Below are 16629 nucleotides of genomic sequence, written 5' to 3'. Positions count from 1 at the left end.
ATGGTTGTACTACTTTACAGTCCCACCAACAGTGAATGAGGGTTCCTTTTTCTCCACAGCCTCTCCAACATTTGCTATTACCCGTCTTGTTGATAATAGCTAATCTAACAGGGGTGAGGTGGTATCTCATTGTAGTTTTGATTTGCATTTCTCTAATAACTCATGAAGCTGAGCATCTTTTCATATATCTGTTGGCCATTTGTATCTCTTCCTGGGAGAAGTGTCTGTTCATGTCCTGTTCCCATTTTTTTATTGGATTGTTTGTTTGTTTGTTGTTGAGTTTTATGAGTTCTTTGTAAATTTTGGATATTAGGCCCTTATCTGAGCTGTTGTTTGAAAATATCATTTCCCATTTAGTTGGCTGTCTGTTTATTTTGATATCAGTTTCTCTTGCTGAGCAAAAACTTTTTATTCTGATGTAGTCCCATTCATTTATCTTTGCCTTCACTTCTCTTGGGCAAGTGATTTTTTTTGTTTGTTTGTTTTTGTTTTTGTTTTTGTTTTTGTTTTTGTATTTTTCTGAAGCTGGAAACAGGGAGAGACAGTCAGACAGACTCCCGCATGCGCCCAACCGGGATCCACCCAGCACGCCCACCGTGGGGCGACGCTCTGCCCACCAGGGGGCGATGCTCTGCCCATCCTGGGCGTCGCCATGTTGCGACCAGAGCCACTCTAGCGCCTGAGGCAGAGGCCACAGAGCCATCCCCAGCGCCCGGGCCATGTTTGCTCCAATGGAGCCTCGGCTGCGGGAGGGGAAGAGAGAGACAGAGAGGAAAGCGCGGCGGAGGGGTGGAGAAGCAAATGGGCGCTTCTCCTGTGTGCCCTGGCCGGGAATCGAACCCGGGTCCTCCGCACGCTAGGCCGACACTCTACCGCTGAGCCAACTGGCCAGGGCAGGCAAGTGATTTTTGACAAAAGTGAAAAGGCAATTCAATGGAGAAAGAATAATATATATATATATATTTTGTAATTTTTTTTAGGCTGGAAATGGGGAGAGACAGTCACACAGACTCCCTCATGTGCCTGACCGGGATCCACCTGGCATGCTCTGCCCACGAGGGGGCGATGCTCTGCCCCTCCGGGGGGTCGCTCTGTTGCGACCAGAGCCACTCTAGCGCCTGGGGCAGAGGCCAAGGAGCCATCCCCAGCGCCCGGGCCATCTTTGCTCCAATGGAGCCTTGGCTGCGGGACGGGAAGGGACAGAGAAGAAGGAGAGGGGGAGGGGTGGAGAAGCAGATGGGCGCTTCTCCTGTGTGCCCTGGCCGGGAATCGAACCCAGGACTTCTGCCCGCCAGGCCGATGCTCTACCACTGAGCCAACTGGCCAGGGATGAAAGAATAATCTTTTAACACATGGTGATGAGACAAGTGGACATGTTTCAAAGCAGTGAACCTCAACTCATACCTCACTCCATGTAAAAAAATTAACTCAAAATGAATTGGTCTGCTCTTGCCACTTCTATTTAGTATTGTACTGGAAGTTGTAGCAAGGAGTATTAGGCAATAAAAGTAGAAGGCATCTGGCCTGGAAAGGAAGAAGCAAAACTCTCTTCTTTGAGGATGACATGATCATCTATAGAGAAAATCCCAAGAAATCAACAAGAAACCAGTAGAGCTGAGTAACAAGATTGTAGGATACAACTTCAGTGTACAAAAATTAATTTGTATTTCTTTGCATTAGGAAAGGGCGGTCTGAAAAGAGAAATTAAGAGGACAGTTCTGAAAATAAAATATATAGTTCTGGCCTTGCCAGGTGCTCTATTGGTTAGAGCGTTGTCCTGATAGGCCAAGGTTGCAGGTCTGATACCTGGTCAGGGTACATAGAAGAATCATAAGTGGATCAACAAATTGATGTTTCTCTTGCTCTCTCTTTCTAAAAAGTCAATCAATAATAAAAAAAATTAATGATTTTTAAAAAAGAAGGCAGTCTGTTTCTATCTTGTGCCCCCCAAAATAATTCATTAAAATAGGAATAAATTTAACCAAGGAAGTGTGTTCCTCCATCCCCAAAGATTAAGGTCTCTATTTACAATCATGTCACAGTGGTGTAACCCAGGGGTCGGGAACCTTTTTGGCTGAGAGAGCCATGAATGCCACATATTTTAAAATGTAATTCTGTGAGAGCCATACAACGACCCGTGTATGTTACGCATTATCCAATAAAAATTTGTCCAGGAGGACAGCTGTGATTGGCTCCAGCCACCTGCAACCATGAACATGAGCGGTAGGAAATAAATGGATTGTAATACATGAGAATGTTTTATATTTTTAATGTTACTATTTTTTTTATTAAAGATTTGTCTGTGAGCCAGATGCAGCCATCAAAAGAGCCACATCTGACTCACAAGCCATAGGTTCCAGAGCCCTGGTGTAACCTGTACTCTTTTTTTTCCATATAATCATGATTCTTTTACAATCAGTTCTGCCTCTGATAACTTAAATGATTAGTGGAGTTAGTGCAAACCCTTTGAGAAAAGGAAACTTCCCTTGGTGATGTTTTCTTTATTTTCTTTTTGTAGGGAAACTAAACAGCCAAGATTCCTACAATAATTTTGCCAACAACAATCCTGGCAATCCTCGGCTCTCTCCTCTCCCCAGCTTGATGGTGTTGACGCCTCTTGCACAAATCAAACAGCCAATGACATTGGGGACCATCACGAAACGAACAGGGTAAGGCTTCAGGCTTGACACTTTTTAAACAGCTATTTTAGAGGATTGAATACATAAAGATAAAACATACTTTTTGTTTGGGTGGTTTTGATTATATTCCCAGCCGATACGAGACTTAATGGCAGCAGATTAAATACAGAGTGTAGCACATCCTTACACACAGCCATGTATACACACATTCACAGAAAAACAAAGCAGTGACAAGTTGTGAAAATGAGTATTGGCTAATAAAATCCAGACCTATCTACTTAGTCTCTACTTGCTGCCCTGTGGCTTTGTCTGAAAGTACAGTTTCATTTTCTTGCTTTTGTGGGCATGATTTGGTTTTATAACAGCTCCCAGATTTTGATGCAAACACTAAGAAGGGAACTTTAGGTGACAACCAAGTTTCCAATACTTTATAAAAATTATCTGTATTGTGGTATCATTTACATATAATCATCTGTCATTAGTGTCAGGACAATGTGATATTATGGGTGGTTTTCAAAAGCTAGAGTCTTAAGATTTGGGCTTTACTCAAGGTTGGTCATTAACATCCTCAACAACTGAATGATTCACTTCAATTCATATGTGTGCATATTTTAGCTATTTAACAATTTTAAAAAGTCCTACTTGTTAGAAGTACAAAATTATCATTTCTTTGATTCCTAAGAATAAGGGGCTGTGTCTAAGATTTCATCAGATATTCCATTGTGTAATAACTTTGAAGTTCCATTTGTATCAGAAAACAATTATGTCAATAGGCAAATTACCTATTTTCAACAATAAACAATCCTGAGGTTTAGCCAAATTTGAAATGGAAAAACTATCTAAAATTCTATATTTAGCTAGTTAGGAGGAAACCCTATCTTGACTTCAAATAGTCTTCAAGGATTTCCAGCAAAAGGAATAGCTTGATTATTTCGCTGTCTTAAAACGTATTTGCAGAGGTCAGTTTTGTTAGAAGAAATACTCATTCTCAGGAACAAGGCCTTTGAGCTCCAGATTTTACCATAACACTGAAATTGACTCTCTCCCTACTGGAGTGGTTTTGTATAAAAAATGATCTTATTGCTAGATGCAGAAATAAATCTGAGTGTGTTGCATATTAAGGAAAAATATAGGAAACGTAGGTCCCAAATCAGCATTATCTAAATTCTACTTAGGAGTTTTTGTATATCATTCCTGAATCTAAGTGGAAGAATACTCACAATTGTTGTTACTGAATTTAATTTTAGTTGTGTTTCTAGTGTTTTGATTGTTGTTTTTAAAAGTTAAATGCCATGCTATTTTATAATGCAAAGAGTTAGCTCTCTTTCAAATACGCTTCCCCATAGTGACTGAAATTATATTTGTGAAATCATATAATGTTAGAATTTATTTTAAAATACTTGTATGGGAATAAAAAGTGAGTATTTTTGTATATACAGTATTTGAAATTTTATATAATAGATAAAATCTAACTCGTTTGCACTCTCTCTAGGTAAAACTAGGAATCATCCACTATTTTCCTATGCTACTATATTTTATAAACTTAGATAAATTCTCTTTTCTTTTTTTTACTTTTTTTTTTTTTTTTTTTTTGTATTTTTCTGAAGCTGGAAATGGGGAGAGACAGTCAGACAGACTCCCGCATGCGCCCGACCGGGATCCATCTGGCACGCCCACCAGGGGCGACGCTTTGCCCACCAAGGGGCGATGCGCTGCCCCTCGGGGAGGGGGGGGTCGTCACTCTGTTGCGACCAGAGCCACTCTAGCACCTGGGGCAGAGGCCAAGGAGCCATCCCCAGCACCCAGGCCATCTTTGCTCCAATGGAGTCTTGGCTGTGGGAGGGGAAGAGAGAGACAGAGAGGAAGGAGGGGGTGGTGGAGAAGCAAATGGGCGCTTCTCCTATGTGCCCTGGCCGGGAATCGAACCCGGGTCCCCCGCACGCCAGGCTGACGCTCTACCGCTGATCCAACCAGTCAGGCCTCTTTTCTTTTTTTTATTTTAATATTTAAAATTTTTCAATTACAGTTGACATTCAACATTATATTAGTTTCAAGTATAGTGCAGAGTAGTTACACATTTACATAACTTATGAAATGATCGCCCTGTTAAGTCTGGTATCCTTAAACTTGGTCACTATACCAAGATTTTTAAAGCATGTTTATTATACTCTCTTGTATTATAGATGTTTTATTAATTAATTATTAATTAATTAAATAATGCAAATTTAATTATATGCTTGGAAATATTCAAGATACATGTGTTATATTATTTATTAGATTCTTTTATCTCAATTATGAAACTATTTTATTTTTGCCAAGTTTTGAATTCTTTTTAGCATGTCCTGACTGAAGTGTTTAGAAAGCATACTTCTTCCACAATAAGTACTTATTTTCATTTTTTTTTTTTTTTTTTTTTGCATTTTTCTGAAGCTGGAAACAGGGAGAGACAGTCAGACAGACTCCCACATGTGCCCGACCGGGATCCACCCGGCACGCCCACCATGGGGCGACGCTCTGCCCACCAGGGGGCGATGCTCTGCCCATCCTGAGTGTCGCCATGTTGCGACCAGAGCCACTCAAGTGCTTGAGGCAGAGGCCACAGAGCCATCCCCAGCGCCTGGGCCATCTTTGCTTCAGTGGAGCCTTGGCTGCGGGAGGGGAAGAGAGAGACAGAGAGGAAAGCGCGGCGGAGGGGTGGAGAAGCAAATGGGCGCTTCTCCTGTGTGCCCTGGCCGGGAATCGAACCCGGGTCCTCCGCACGCTAGGCCGATGCTCTACTGCTGAGCCAACGGGCCAGGGCCTATTTTCAAATTTTTTAAATTTCAACATAGATTCAGGCTTTACAAAGTTATAAGACCAATAAAATTATTTTCTCAATACCCAGATTTCCCAAATGTTAACAGTTTAACATGTTTGCCTTATTATTCACATTCTCTCACTCACATACTCACACACACACCATGTTTTTTCTAAATTGTTTCAGAGCAATTTGTATACTTAGTAGCCCATTATTTTTACACATTTCAATATGTAGTTTCTAAAGTCAAGGATATTCTCTTACATAATCATAGTACATTATCAAAAGAAGCGATTCTTGAACTCATTTGGTTAGCTTTTTTTAGATAGCTGTCTGTAATGAGTTCTTGACTTGCAGCAGAGCCTCAGTGTCCCACAGTCCTCTCTCCTGCTATTTTCTCCCCTTCCCCACCTCCCTGTTCTTTCTCCACCTCTCCTCCTGCTATTCTTTTTCTTCCTATTAACACAGATTACAATGACCTGTAAATGTTTCAATAATAGTATTCATAATTTGGCTTTTGCTAGATTACAAGAGTTAATACCCCTAAGTCACTTGCTGAAGGATTTATTGATTATATTCGAAATTGCTATTGTGACTTTCCTAATAATTCTTTTACTATAATTCACCCAAACTTTTGAACATAGAATTTTCAGAATAGAATTTGTGGTTTTATGATTTTAACATTTAGTATTTGCATGGAAATACATGCATTTGCCTTACCAAAAGTAAAATTTGTTTTGCAAGAACAAAATATATTCCCTGATTTTCATTTTTGACATATGTAGAGATTTGAAGCAAATCCCAGACATTTTATATTATTATATTCCATCCATTAGATTTGAAAGGCTCTATTTATTTTATTTTTACTTCTAAAATTTTTACTATGACCAGTTCTCAAGAATGCACTTTGAGGCCCTGGCTGGTTGGCTCAGTGGTAGAGCGTCAGCCTGGTGTGCAGGAGTCCCGGGTTCGATTCCCGGCCAGGGCACACAGGAGAAGTGCCCATCTGCTTCTCCACCCCTCCCCCTCTCCTTCCTCTCTGTCTCTCTCTTCCCGTCCCGCAGCCAAGACTCCATCGGAGCAAAGTTGGCCTGGGCGCTGAGGATGGCTCCTTGGCCTCTGCCCCAGGTGCTAGAGTGGCTCTGGTTGCAACAGAGCAATTCCCCGGAGGGGCAGAGCATCACCCCCTGGTGGGCGTGCCGGGTGGATCCCGGTCGGGCTCATGCGGGAGTCTGTTTGACTGCCTCCCCGTTTCCAGCTTCAGAAAAATACAAAAAGGAAAAAAAAAAAAAAAAGAATGCACTTTGATAATTTGCATTATTTTCATTAAATTTTATTATACTTACTGAGAATTTTGATTGCCACATTAAGATCATCAAGGTGAAAAGCAAATGGGCTTTTCATTTTCCAGGTCTCTTTTCATTCTGAAAGTTCTAATTTACTCTTAACTTTGCTTCTGTAAATGACTTTCCTAGCATTTAAAAAATAAAATTAATAAAAATATTTGATATGGATGACATAGAAAGAGATCACAGCACTCTCATTTATAGACATGTAAGTTCTAATTTATTTGGTAACATTCAATATATCCTTAGGTTAGATCAACATTTATTTGTTCATGTCCTAGACATTTTTCTGAAGGCATAAATGAGCATAAGAGGTTGTATTTCTAGCACAGAGATTTCTTTTATATATGTATGTATGTATCTATCTATTTTATTTAGAATTAAATTTAATGGGGTGACACTGATCAGTAAGAGTACATAGGTTTCAGGTGAACATCTCTAGTATTTGAACTGTTGATTGTGTTATGTGCTCATCACGCAAAGTCAAACCATTTTCGGTCACTGTATATTTGTCCCCCTTTACTCCCCTCGCTCAGACCCCTCCCCCTAGTAAGCACTTCACTTTTATCCATGAGTCTCAGTTTTATGTCCCATCTATGTGGGATATATATTTGTCCCTCTTTACCTCCCCCGCTCCACTAGCACAGAGTTTTCTCAGGATTGCCTGGGATCTTATATTTAAATAACCAAATTGAGATGGCAACCTCAACTCAAACCTTCAGGGGATAAACCATGTACTTACCATATTTCACATCTGCTCTCTTATTTTTGGAAATATATATCTCTGAAAGCTTGTGCAGTGTCAAGGACCATCTGTCTCACTGCAAGACTTGCATGAGGCCAGTAGAACTACAAATGGCGAAAGACAGATGTATTTACACCTTTGTGCTCTGTACCTTGAAGCAGCACTTGGAGGAAAATAAGGCCTGTTTGGGCAACAGCTGCTGCTTAACCCTATGACAGTGTACACTGATGAAGGCAGAAGTGCTAGAAATCATTTGTTTCAACAATCACTCATTCAAATAGAATCCGTTTTCATCCAGTCTGAGATTGAAGCCCTCCATCATGTTTTTATCACATGTAAATAAGAATAGTTCTCCTTATCTATTAAAAGTGAAACCAGGTGCTAAAGGATTGCTCCTTGTTTGGGAGTGTTAAAATTTTTGTACTAGGGATTTATTAAACAACAGTTCCTAGACATTTGGCTGAATTAATGGATCAAGTAAATGATAAATTTTTTAATGCTTCCTGTGTAAAAGTTTGCAAAATAATTTTTTATCAGTATACTTAATTTTATGTTTATTTAAATCTAAAATTATTAATGTATACACATCACTTTATGGGCACAAAGCAGAAAATAGTAAATTTTTTTTTTGCATTTTTCTGAAGCTGGGAACAGGGAGAGACAGACAGACTCCCGCATGCGCCCGACCGGGATCCACCCGGCACGCCCACCAGGGGGCGACGCTCTGCCCACCAGGGGGCGATGCTCTGCCCATACTGGGCGTCGCCATGTTGTGACCCTCCTGGGTGTCGCCATGTTGCGACCAGAGCCACTCTAGCGCCTGGGGCAGAGGCCACAGAGCCATCCCCAGCGCCCGGGCCATCTTTGCTCCAATGGAGCCTTGGCTGCGGGAGGGGAAGAGAGAGATAGAGAGGAAGGCGCGGCGGAGGGGTGGAGAAGCAAATGGGCGCTTCTCCTATGTGCCCTGGCCGGGAATCGAACCCGGGTCCTCTGCATGCTAGGCCGACGCTCTACCGCTGAGCCAACCGGCCAGGGCCGAAAATAGTAAATTTTAAAAAAGATATCAGAGAGCCTGACCAGGCGGTGGCGCAGTGGATAGAGCGTTGAACTGGGATGCCGAGGACCCAGGTTGAGACCCCGAGGTCGCCAGCTTGAGTGGAGGGCTCATCTGGTTTTAGTAAAAAGCTCACCAGCTTGGACCCAGGGTCACTGCCTCAAGCAAGGGGTTACTCGGTCTGCTGAAGGCCCGCAGTCAAGGCATATATGAGAAGCAATCAATGAACAACTAAGGTGTTGCAGTGTGCAACAAAAAACTAATGATTGATGCTTCTCATCTCTCCGTTCCTGTCTGTCCCTGTCTATCCCCCTTTCTGACTCTCTGTCTCTGTAAAAATAAAAAAAAACAAAAAAAAAAATCAGAGTATAATTTCATGGGAATAAAAAAGACAGATAATTGGGGACGAACTTACTTCCTTGCTCTTAACTAGCTGACCAGTTTTAGTGACAAGCACATGAGATGATTAGTTGTTTTTGTGGATTTCCTTCCCCTTAAGTGGAGTAGCTTCTTGCCCCATCCCCCACCCCATGTTTGTATTGATTCATTTGTCTGTGCGTAGTTGGAAGCAGGTATTAGGAGCTGTGGGCCCGACCCTGTAGAAGCAGGTTATATCATATAATGAAAGAAAATGGACTTTAGAGTCTGAAGTCCTGGCTCCTCTCATCTCAGTTCTGCCACCCATTGCCAGTGTGTCGTAGGTCAGTTTCTTCATCTGAAAAATAAAAATTTATAGGTATAGTAATATTTTAGTCTTACAGTGTATGAGTTCTATCGTGTACTTGATCCCATGACCTGATTTCTAAGCCTCAGTCACTGTTGAGCCCTAGGCCAGGGCTGAGCAAGAGCTCCATTTAGAAAATGTAGATGATTGTTCTTATGGAAATAGCAACATTTAATAGCATGTATTTGATTATCTCTAGTTGAAATTTGTAGACCCAATCTGCCATTAGATTTGCCACTTGTGAAGGTGAGTAAATGGCATTGAAGGCCTATTCCTTCTTCTAATTCAATTAGGTTTACCTTGTCTAGACAGGTTGGCTTGAGCCCCAAATCTTATAATAGGTAAAGTTCTGAGAATTAATTGGGAAAGATTTGGAGAAAGACTTACCAGGTATAGTAACACACGATAATTCTCCATCTCCCAGCCCTGTCTGCTCTAGGTATTAGTTTTTGATAGCTAAGCTATAAATGTTTGGTTCTAGATGCAGACTTATGAATAATATATTTCCTTTCACTAGAATGGACATGGATACGTCTCTCTGTGCAATATACTTACCATCATTTCCAATGTGTGATAAGTCATTAGAGTACTTAAACCACACCATAGTTTGTTCTGTTTTACCATAAATCTATAAATTTGGTGGGGGAGATAAATTATATTGTATACTGTATTAGACGTCAGAAATAAGTTCCTACAGAAATTTGACAATCTATGGCTAGTCTAGACTCTTTCCTGCCACATTTGCCGGGATTTGAACATTGTCTAATGTTTTTCTAATGACAATCTCGATTTTGTTATTTAAAATTGCTTGCTAAATATATCTTGAATTAGCTTACCTGCCTGTTTCAACTTCAGTTTTCCCTACAGATCAATAATTTTGAGAGCCAACAGTGCCTTAGGTCTCTTTAGAAGGGTACAGTGAAAAGTAATGACAAATTAAAAATAACACTTGAAAATGACATGGCGACTAACTCGTATGCCTGTGAGTCCATTTCAGTTGCTCCTTAGCAGGGGCCTGCAGAATGGAGCTGTCGTTGGGGCTCCTGGAATACACTGTTAGAGAGTGTGGCCTTACAGCTGTCCACACCATGTTGTGTAGCTTTTCTCCTACTTTTTCTCTCTTCAGAACATTAAATATTTATAAATACTCATTCTGATGTCTCATTTCTCATAGGATATGATCAGTTGTAAAACTGGACTTTCAGAGTATGCTTATAGAATATTTTCTTAAACTCCAACTCTTTCTTTAACCCAGCAAATGACTGAACCTGATCGTTACTAATATGTTTTTAGTACTAAAGTCAGGTTATAGAGGATTTCACCATATTCGAAACAATTCTAGTTTTCCTTTACTTGCATTTAAGAAATCTTCACATCTGCCTTGTTTTCTGCTAGTAAGACCAAAACTTTTGTGGTATTGTGTGACGTTCAACAAAATGCATCTGAGTTTCAAGTCTTATGTAGCATTAATACAATAAAAAACACAGTTCTTTCCTGTCTTCTGATACTCTGCAGAAGAAACTCTTTGAGAACCAATGGTCAGGTGGTTCATCTCTGGACAATAAATATCTTTAATAAATATATATTCCTTGATATTTAGTCCCTTGGCCAGTCCTCATGTTCCTCTATCAGAATTCAGCTTTAAAGGAGATATTCAGCCTGGCCAGGCGGTGGCGGAGTAGATAGAGCATCAGACTGGGATGCAGAGTACCCAGGTTCAAGACCCCGAGGTCGCCAGCTTGAGCGCAGGCTCATCTGGTTTGAGCAAAGCTCACCAGCTTGGACCCAAGGTTGCTGGCTCGAGCAAGGGGCTACTTGGTCTGCTGTAGCCCCATGGTCAAGGCACATATGAGAAAGCAATCAATGAACAACTAAGGTGTCGCAAGGAAAAACTAATGATTGATGCTTCTTTCTCATCTCTCTCCGTTCCTGTATGTCTGTCTCTATCTATCCCTCTCTCTGTCTCTGTAAAAATAAATAAATAATAAAAGGAGATATTCATGACAAAGTGAGTAGGTTTTATATGACAGGATTATTAGATGGCTGAAACTTAATACTCTTTGGAACACAGATATTCTTAATATCTGACTATGATCATTTGAGTTGCGTATGTTAATGCAGACAATTTTTATTGGACTTAGACTCCCACTCTCATACTCTTTACTTCTTTCTAATCACCCCCATATAAAACTACAACCATGGGATTTGGGAGGGGGAGGAGAAAGTCATAGGTAAAGACAGCTGGATCATGGACTTGTCCTTTGTGACTTTATATTTTCATTCTTTCGCTATTGAAGAAAGATGAAGCAGGCACATTTCAAAAGAACAGCTGACATCACCCCTAAAAGGCTGTAATTACGTCAGTCCCTCTAATTCCTCGGAGTTTGTGGCTCTTCTTTTACTTGTGCTTGGCCGAGGTCCCGTTTGTAGGGGTGGGTAAGAAGTGGGTGAGTATAGATTGGGAACATGCCAAGTGTACATTCTAAAGCGGGTTCTCACCCTGTTTCCCCAGCCCTCTGATTTTTCCTTGAGCTGTGTTACCCACTTGATCCTTACTTGATCGAAGAAGGAGAATGTTAAAAACTCACAAAACTGGGTTATGTTGTGAACAGTGGAAACCATACTGTTTTTAAACTTAACAATGCTGCCTGTTTACTGCAATGTCCGGAGAGTTAACTGAATTTTGGGATTGTGGGGAAGGACATGGCTATAGAAATCTTATTGTTGATAATACGCAACTACTGCCTGGAAAGGAATTTAGGAGATTTTTTTTTTAAAGCTTGAGTTTAATTTGTTTGGCTAATATGTGTTTCCTTTTTATATACAAGGAAACCTAAGCCCGGAAAAGGGTATTTACTGGCTCTACACATGGGGAATATCAGCCTGTCTTTTGAAATGTAGAAACTTTAAGGTTTTGTTTCATTTTTATTTGAGTAGGTTTTTTTTGGGGGGGGGGGTCATAGAGAAGCCCTTTAATTCATAAAGAACCTAAGATAAAACTTTCAATTTTTTTTACAATGAATGAGCTGTAGTCTGATATTTGGAATGTGATGGTAACCTATCCAGCATTGATACAATGTATACTATGAAGTAACTTAAGTGTAGATATTTCAGATCCCATCCTCCTGTCAGAATCATTTCAACTATTAGATTATTTCAGGTGTTCTGCAGCATGAAGAAACTTAAAAGATGTTGGGTACTGTGAGCCAGCAATAACCTCATCACTTGGGAGGTATTTGTAGGTTTGTGGAAACATACTGAACCTTGCATTTTCTGATCATTTCTGCATGGCATCACTGCATTATTTACAAACTGGAGTTTTCATGTGGTCTCAGTTATTTGAATCGCTGTTTGTCAAGGTGCAGGGTGACCTGCAGTAGCATTTTGTTTTTGAAGTAATTAGTGAATCATGAAGTCAGAAAAGGGAACTTTGATATTTTTTTCCCCATTAGTGAAATAGAATAGAATAGAATGCAGTTTTGCAACTGGTTCTGCAGACACAGGCTGTAGTATTACCTAGGTGCTTGTTAGAAATATAGTCTCAGGCTCCACGCAGACCTGCCCTGTTAGAAAATGCATTAATCTTCATTAGAACTAAATCCTAACATGAATGTTTACAAAATATTGAAATAGAAAGCATTCATTAAGTTGTTTCAATTTTTGTTGTTTCAGTTGTGTGTTTTTATGTACACCCCAGCTAACACCTGAAAATATATTTCTGTGGGTCACAATGAAAAAAATATCTGAAACCCACTGTTTTACATGTGAATGATGACACTGTATCTCTAGTTGTGGTCTTGCCATTCGCTGTGAGAGTTCCTTGCTTTGCATTGGCATCATCTGTAAAGCTTCCTTTCTTCCTTCCCTCCCTTCCTCCCTCCTCCCTCCCTCCCTCCCTCCCTTCCTCCTTCCCTCCCTCTCTCCCTTCTTCCCTTTCTTCCTTTTTTTCAATATTTCAGTTCTTCTACCTCACTCTTCTTTTTGGCATTTCTTATTCCTCTCTTCCCTTCTGCTACATTCTGTGCTTCAGTCCTTAGAGTTGGATCTAATGTTGTGACAACATTATCCTCAAGTTCCAGTTTGTAGTCAATTATACTCAATTCACAGGGAGAGTAATGCTAATTAGCTGGATTTGTGAACCGTCCTTAGCACCAAAGTTGAAGAAGAAACTGTCCCAGTTTGCCAGTGTGCTTTCCTTCTCAGTTTGTTATGTGTTCTTTCCAAATGTCAGATGCTACAGCAACATTTTGTTCTGGATATAATTAAATCATTCAGACTGTGTGGACAAATATGCATAGCATGTCTTAAATACTGCGAATGGAGTATTAAGAAATATGTGTAACATTGACTTCTGATTTTTATATCCCCAGTTGTATTTAAAACAAGCAATTGTGGTTTTAGTCTACTGATTCCAGCCTACCCCAATGGAGTCCGGGTAGAGGAAGCTAATCTCTTATGTCACTTTTTAAGAGAAAGGCCAGTTTCCTGGAATGAAGTTTATAAAATAAGTCCTACTACTTGTATTTAGTGTTTGTTCCTTTGACCAGTATTATGCAGTTCAATTTACTAGAAATTAACAGCTTAGAAATATGCGCTTCCTTTCTGTGGCTCTGAGACTGCAGCCCGTGAGCAGCAGACAGTGCCGGTACAATTCTTTATTGAGTTGCCCTTACTTAGCTAGCTTTAAGCACTTGGTGTCACACAACCACACATCTGTTGCACCGATCCCACTCTTTTCTCCATCTGATTATTTCATTTAACTTGTACTGTGCTTTAAAGAGCCTCAAAAGTGAAATTTGTCTTATTTTACTTAGGAACCCTACAGGGTTGTTTCAGAAAAGGAGGAGAAAGAGAACATTTTGACATTTCTAACCCTATGAAAATTAAGGGATTTGTTACTACACATCATTTTTATTAGTTATACCAGGCTTATTAGTATCTATGAGTACTAATTTTTTCAGTTATTTTATCCATGCCCTATAACAGTATGATAGACGTGTATTTGTTAATGTTGAATGAGCTTTCCTCTAATTTTTTGTGCATTTTCCCCCTTTTCCATGAAGGCCTTATCTGTTTGGAGCGGGGTGTTTTTCCATAAAAGCTCCATGGTGAGTCCCAGTTCAGTCCCGCATGCCTAATTCATTTGTTGTACTCTCAGAAAATAACTGTCGTGTACTGTGGTTTTCGATTGCATGGCCTGATCACAGATAGATGCACCGGAGAACTGAATATTTCGTAGATTAGACACGAACGGTGATATTTAGGCTTTAAAAGAGCAGTTTTCTTGGGTTTACTTCATTTCTTAAAGTCCAATTTTAAAAAGTACAGATTAATATTTAACGAAAAAGAAACTAGGAGTTCTCTCATATTGCTAGTATATAGGACAGGGCTAACACTCAAATTTAAAGCTTTGAGTAGCATAGTGACAGAAGCTCCCTACATATCATGATGAACATTGGAAGACACGATTAATTTTGGACTATAAATATACTTAAAGTATACTAAATATAACCTATAAATTTTTACTGCATTTTATTTGGTACCAAAGGAACAAGAGTCACTTCTGTTTTGAATACTTTCAGTGTTTAAGTAGCTATAAGATGAGGAAATTTGTGTTTTATAGAAAAACTCCTAAATAATTTATTATTTTTGTTAATAGAACCTACTCTCCATAACTCATTTATTTCGAAAACTGCTTAAATAACAATGCATAAACTATAATTTTGTCTGTGTAAGAGAGGATGAACATTGAACAGCGACAGAATCTTTTTAGTACTTTTCTGTAAAGCTGTATAGTGGAATGCATTTAGAATCTGGTCTAGTGTGTCTAACACAATGGTTAAAAGGGCTCCAGAATCAGACCACCTAGATCTTAAATCTCAACTCACACTCTTTCTGCCTATATGATGCGGGGCAATTTTCTAAAACCTTTCTCTTTTTTAGTTTCCTTATTTGTTAATTGAGTTACATGTAGCAACTACCTCATAGGTTCATTGTGAGGATTAAATGATTTGACAATATAAATTGCTTAGTACAAATAAGAGCTCAATAAATGTTAGCTGCTAATATTATTTCTTTTTATTTAAAGGAATAATACCATTTTTTTGCTTTTAAGAGGAAGTGAGGCAAAGGACGTTTTGGGCAATGTAAATTATCAATTTTATAGATTTACTCAGAATACTTAAAGGAGTTCTGCATATTCATATGTTTAGTTCTCATAATTACTACTGGGAATTATTTATACTGTCTCGTTATACTGAAAAAAACCCTTGCAATATTTTTTTTCTCTTGTTGGACTAAAGGAAGCTTAAATACTGCTTGAAGGTACAGTATAATTAGACACAAACTAATTTCAATGTTCATACAGCCACAGGAACATCTGAAAATTTTATTATTATATAAGAATAGGGTGACAAACATCATAAAAATTTTCTTCGTGAAATGTAGCATCAAAATTAAGACGCAGATTGTGAAACTATTCTAAACAAATTCAGGGCACAAATGAATAAAAATGCCATGAAACTCCATCTTTCTTTTTGTTAACCAGATTTCTTTAAAAAGCAAATAAGATACATGAATCTTACCTAGGAACTTACAGTGAGCAGTCAATTTTTAAATGCCCGATTCAACATATGATGAAATTTCTTTGTAGACTAAATGTAGAATTAAATTCCACCTTAAGATAAATGTCCTAAAAGTACAAAGAAAAGAGTTTTAGCATGTTAATAATGAGTGAAGTTTTAGCGTAGAAGTAGAGATACACTAACAAATGTTGTCTGTTAAATAAGAAAAGTCCATTCCTTCAACAGCTTATGTGCTCCTCAAATTTAAGCAAAAGCACTTGTCAACCAGAAATGATTTGAGGTTGAAACAAGATTAAAAGAGCCAGATTAAAGAAAGGGATATATGAAATATAGTAGACTTTTAAATCATTGCCTGTCTTTTAGAAGACTGCTTTGTGGTTTGTTTGATGCCATCGTTAGCTCACAAGAAACTCGTTTTTAGTCACTTATGCTAGCCTAAAAGATCCTCCTTTAAAATAAGTTCCTTTACTAGTGGTGCATGTTTTTCCCATTAAGATCTTAATGAAACCTCAAATTAAGGCAGCAAAATGAATATAAATTTGACAACTTCCATGTTGTTTATAAGAGCTTCTTTGTTTTAACAGTTTTTGCTCTTTTTCCGTGACATTTAACTTTCAAGTTGAGGATGTTTTATTTACTGTTCTGAAATAAAACATTATGCTAAATAACTGTGTTTATAGTACTTCCAGTTGTAGGGTAATATTTGTATTTTGGAAGAGTATGAAATTGTTGCAGTACCT

General features: G+C 39.0%; 1 protein-coding gene across 6 annotated transcripts in view; it reads left to right on the top strand.

Annotated features, from left to right (window-relative positions):
• The window catches only part of BCAS3 (BCAS3 microtubule associated cell migration factor), a 633266-nt gene that overhangs the window by 267495 nt on the left and 349142 nt on the right, over positions 1–16629 (top strand). For 4 of the 6 annotated variants that reach the window (XM_066262738.1, XM_066262740.1, XM_066262743.1 and 1 more), the window contains exons 16-17: positions 2519–2669; positions 14369–14413. In XM_066262738.1, coding sequence (XP_066118835.1) covers positions 2519–2669; positions 14369–14413 — 196 coding nt within the window. The remainder of the gene's footprint in view (positions 1–2518; positions 2670–14368; positions 14414–16629) is intronic. The other 2 variants (XM_066262741.1, XM_066262742.1) reach the window with 1 other exon arrangement.

This window comes from Saccopteryx bilineata, chromosome 2 (assembly GCF_036850765.1).
Source record: "Saccopteryx bilineata isolate mSacBil1 chromosome 2, mSacBil1_pri_phased_curated, whole genome shotgun sequence".
NCBI lineage: Eukaryota > Metazoa > Chordata > Mammalia > Chiroptera > Emballonuridae > Saccopteryx > Saccopteryx bilineata.
Note: the sequence above shows the minus strand (reverse complement) of the source record. Positions and strands in the feature narration are given on the sequence as shown.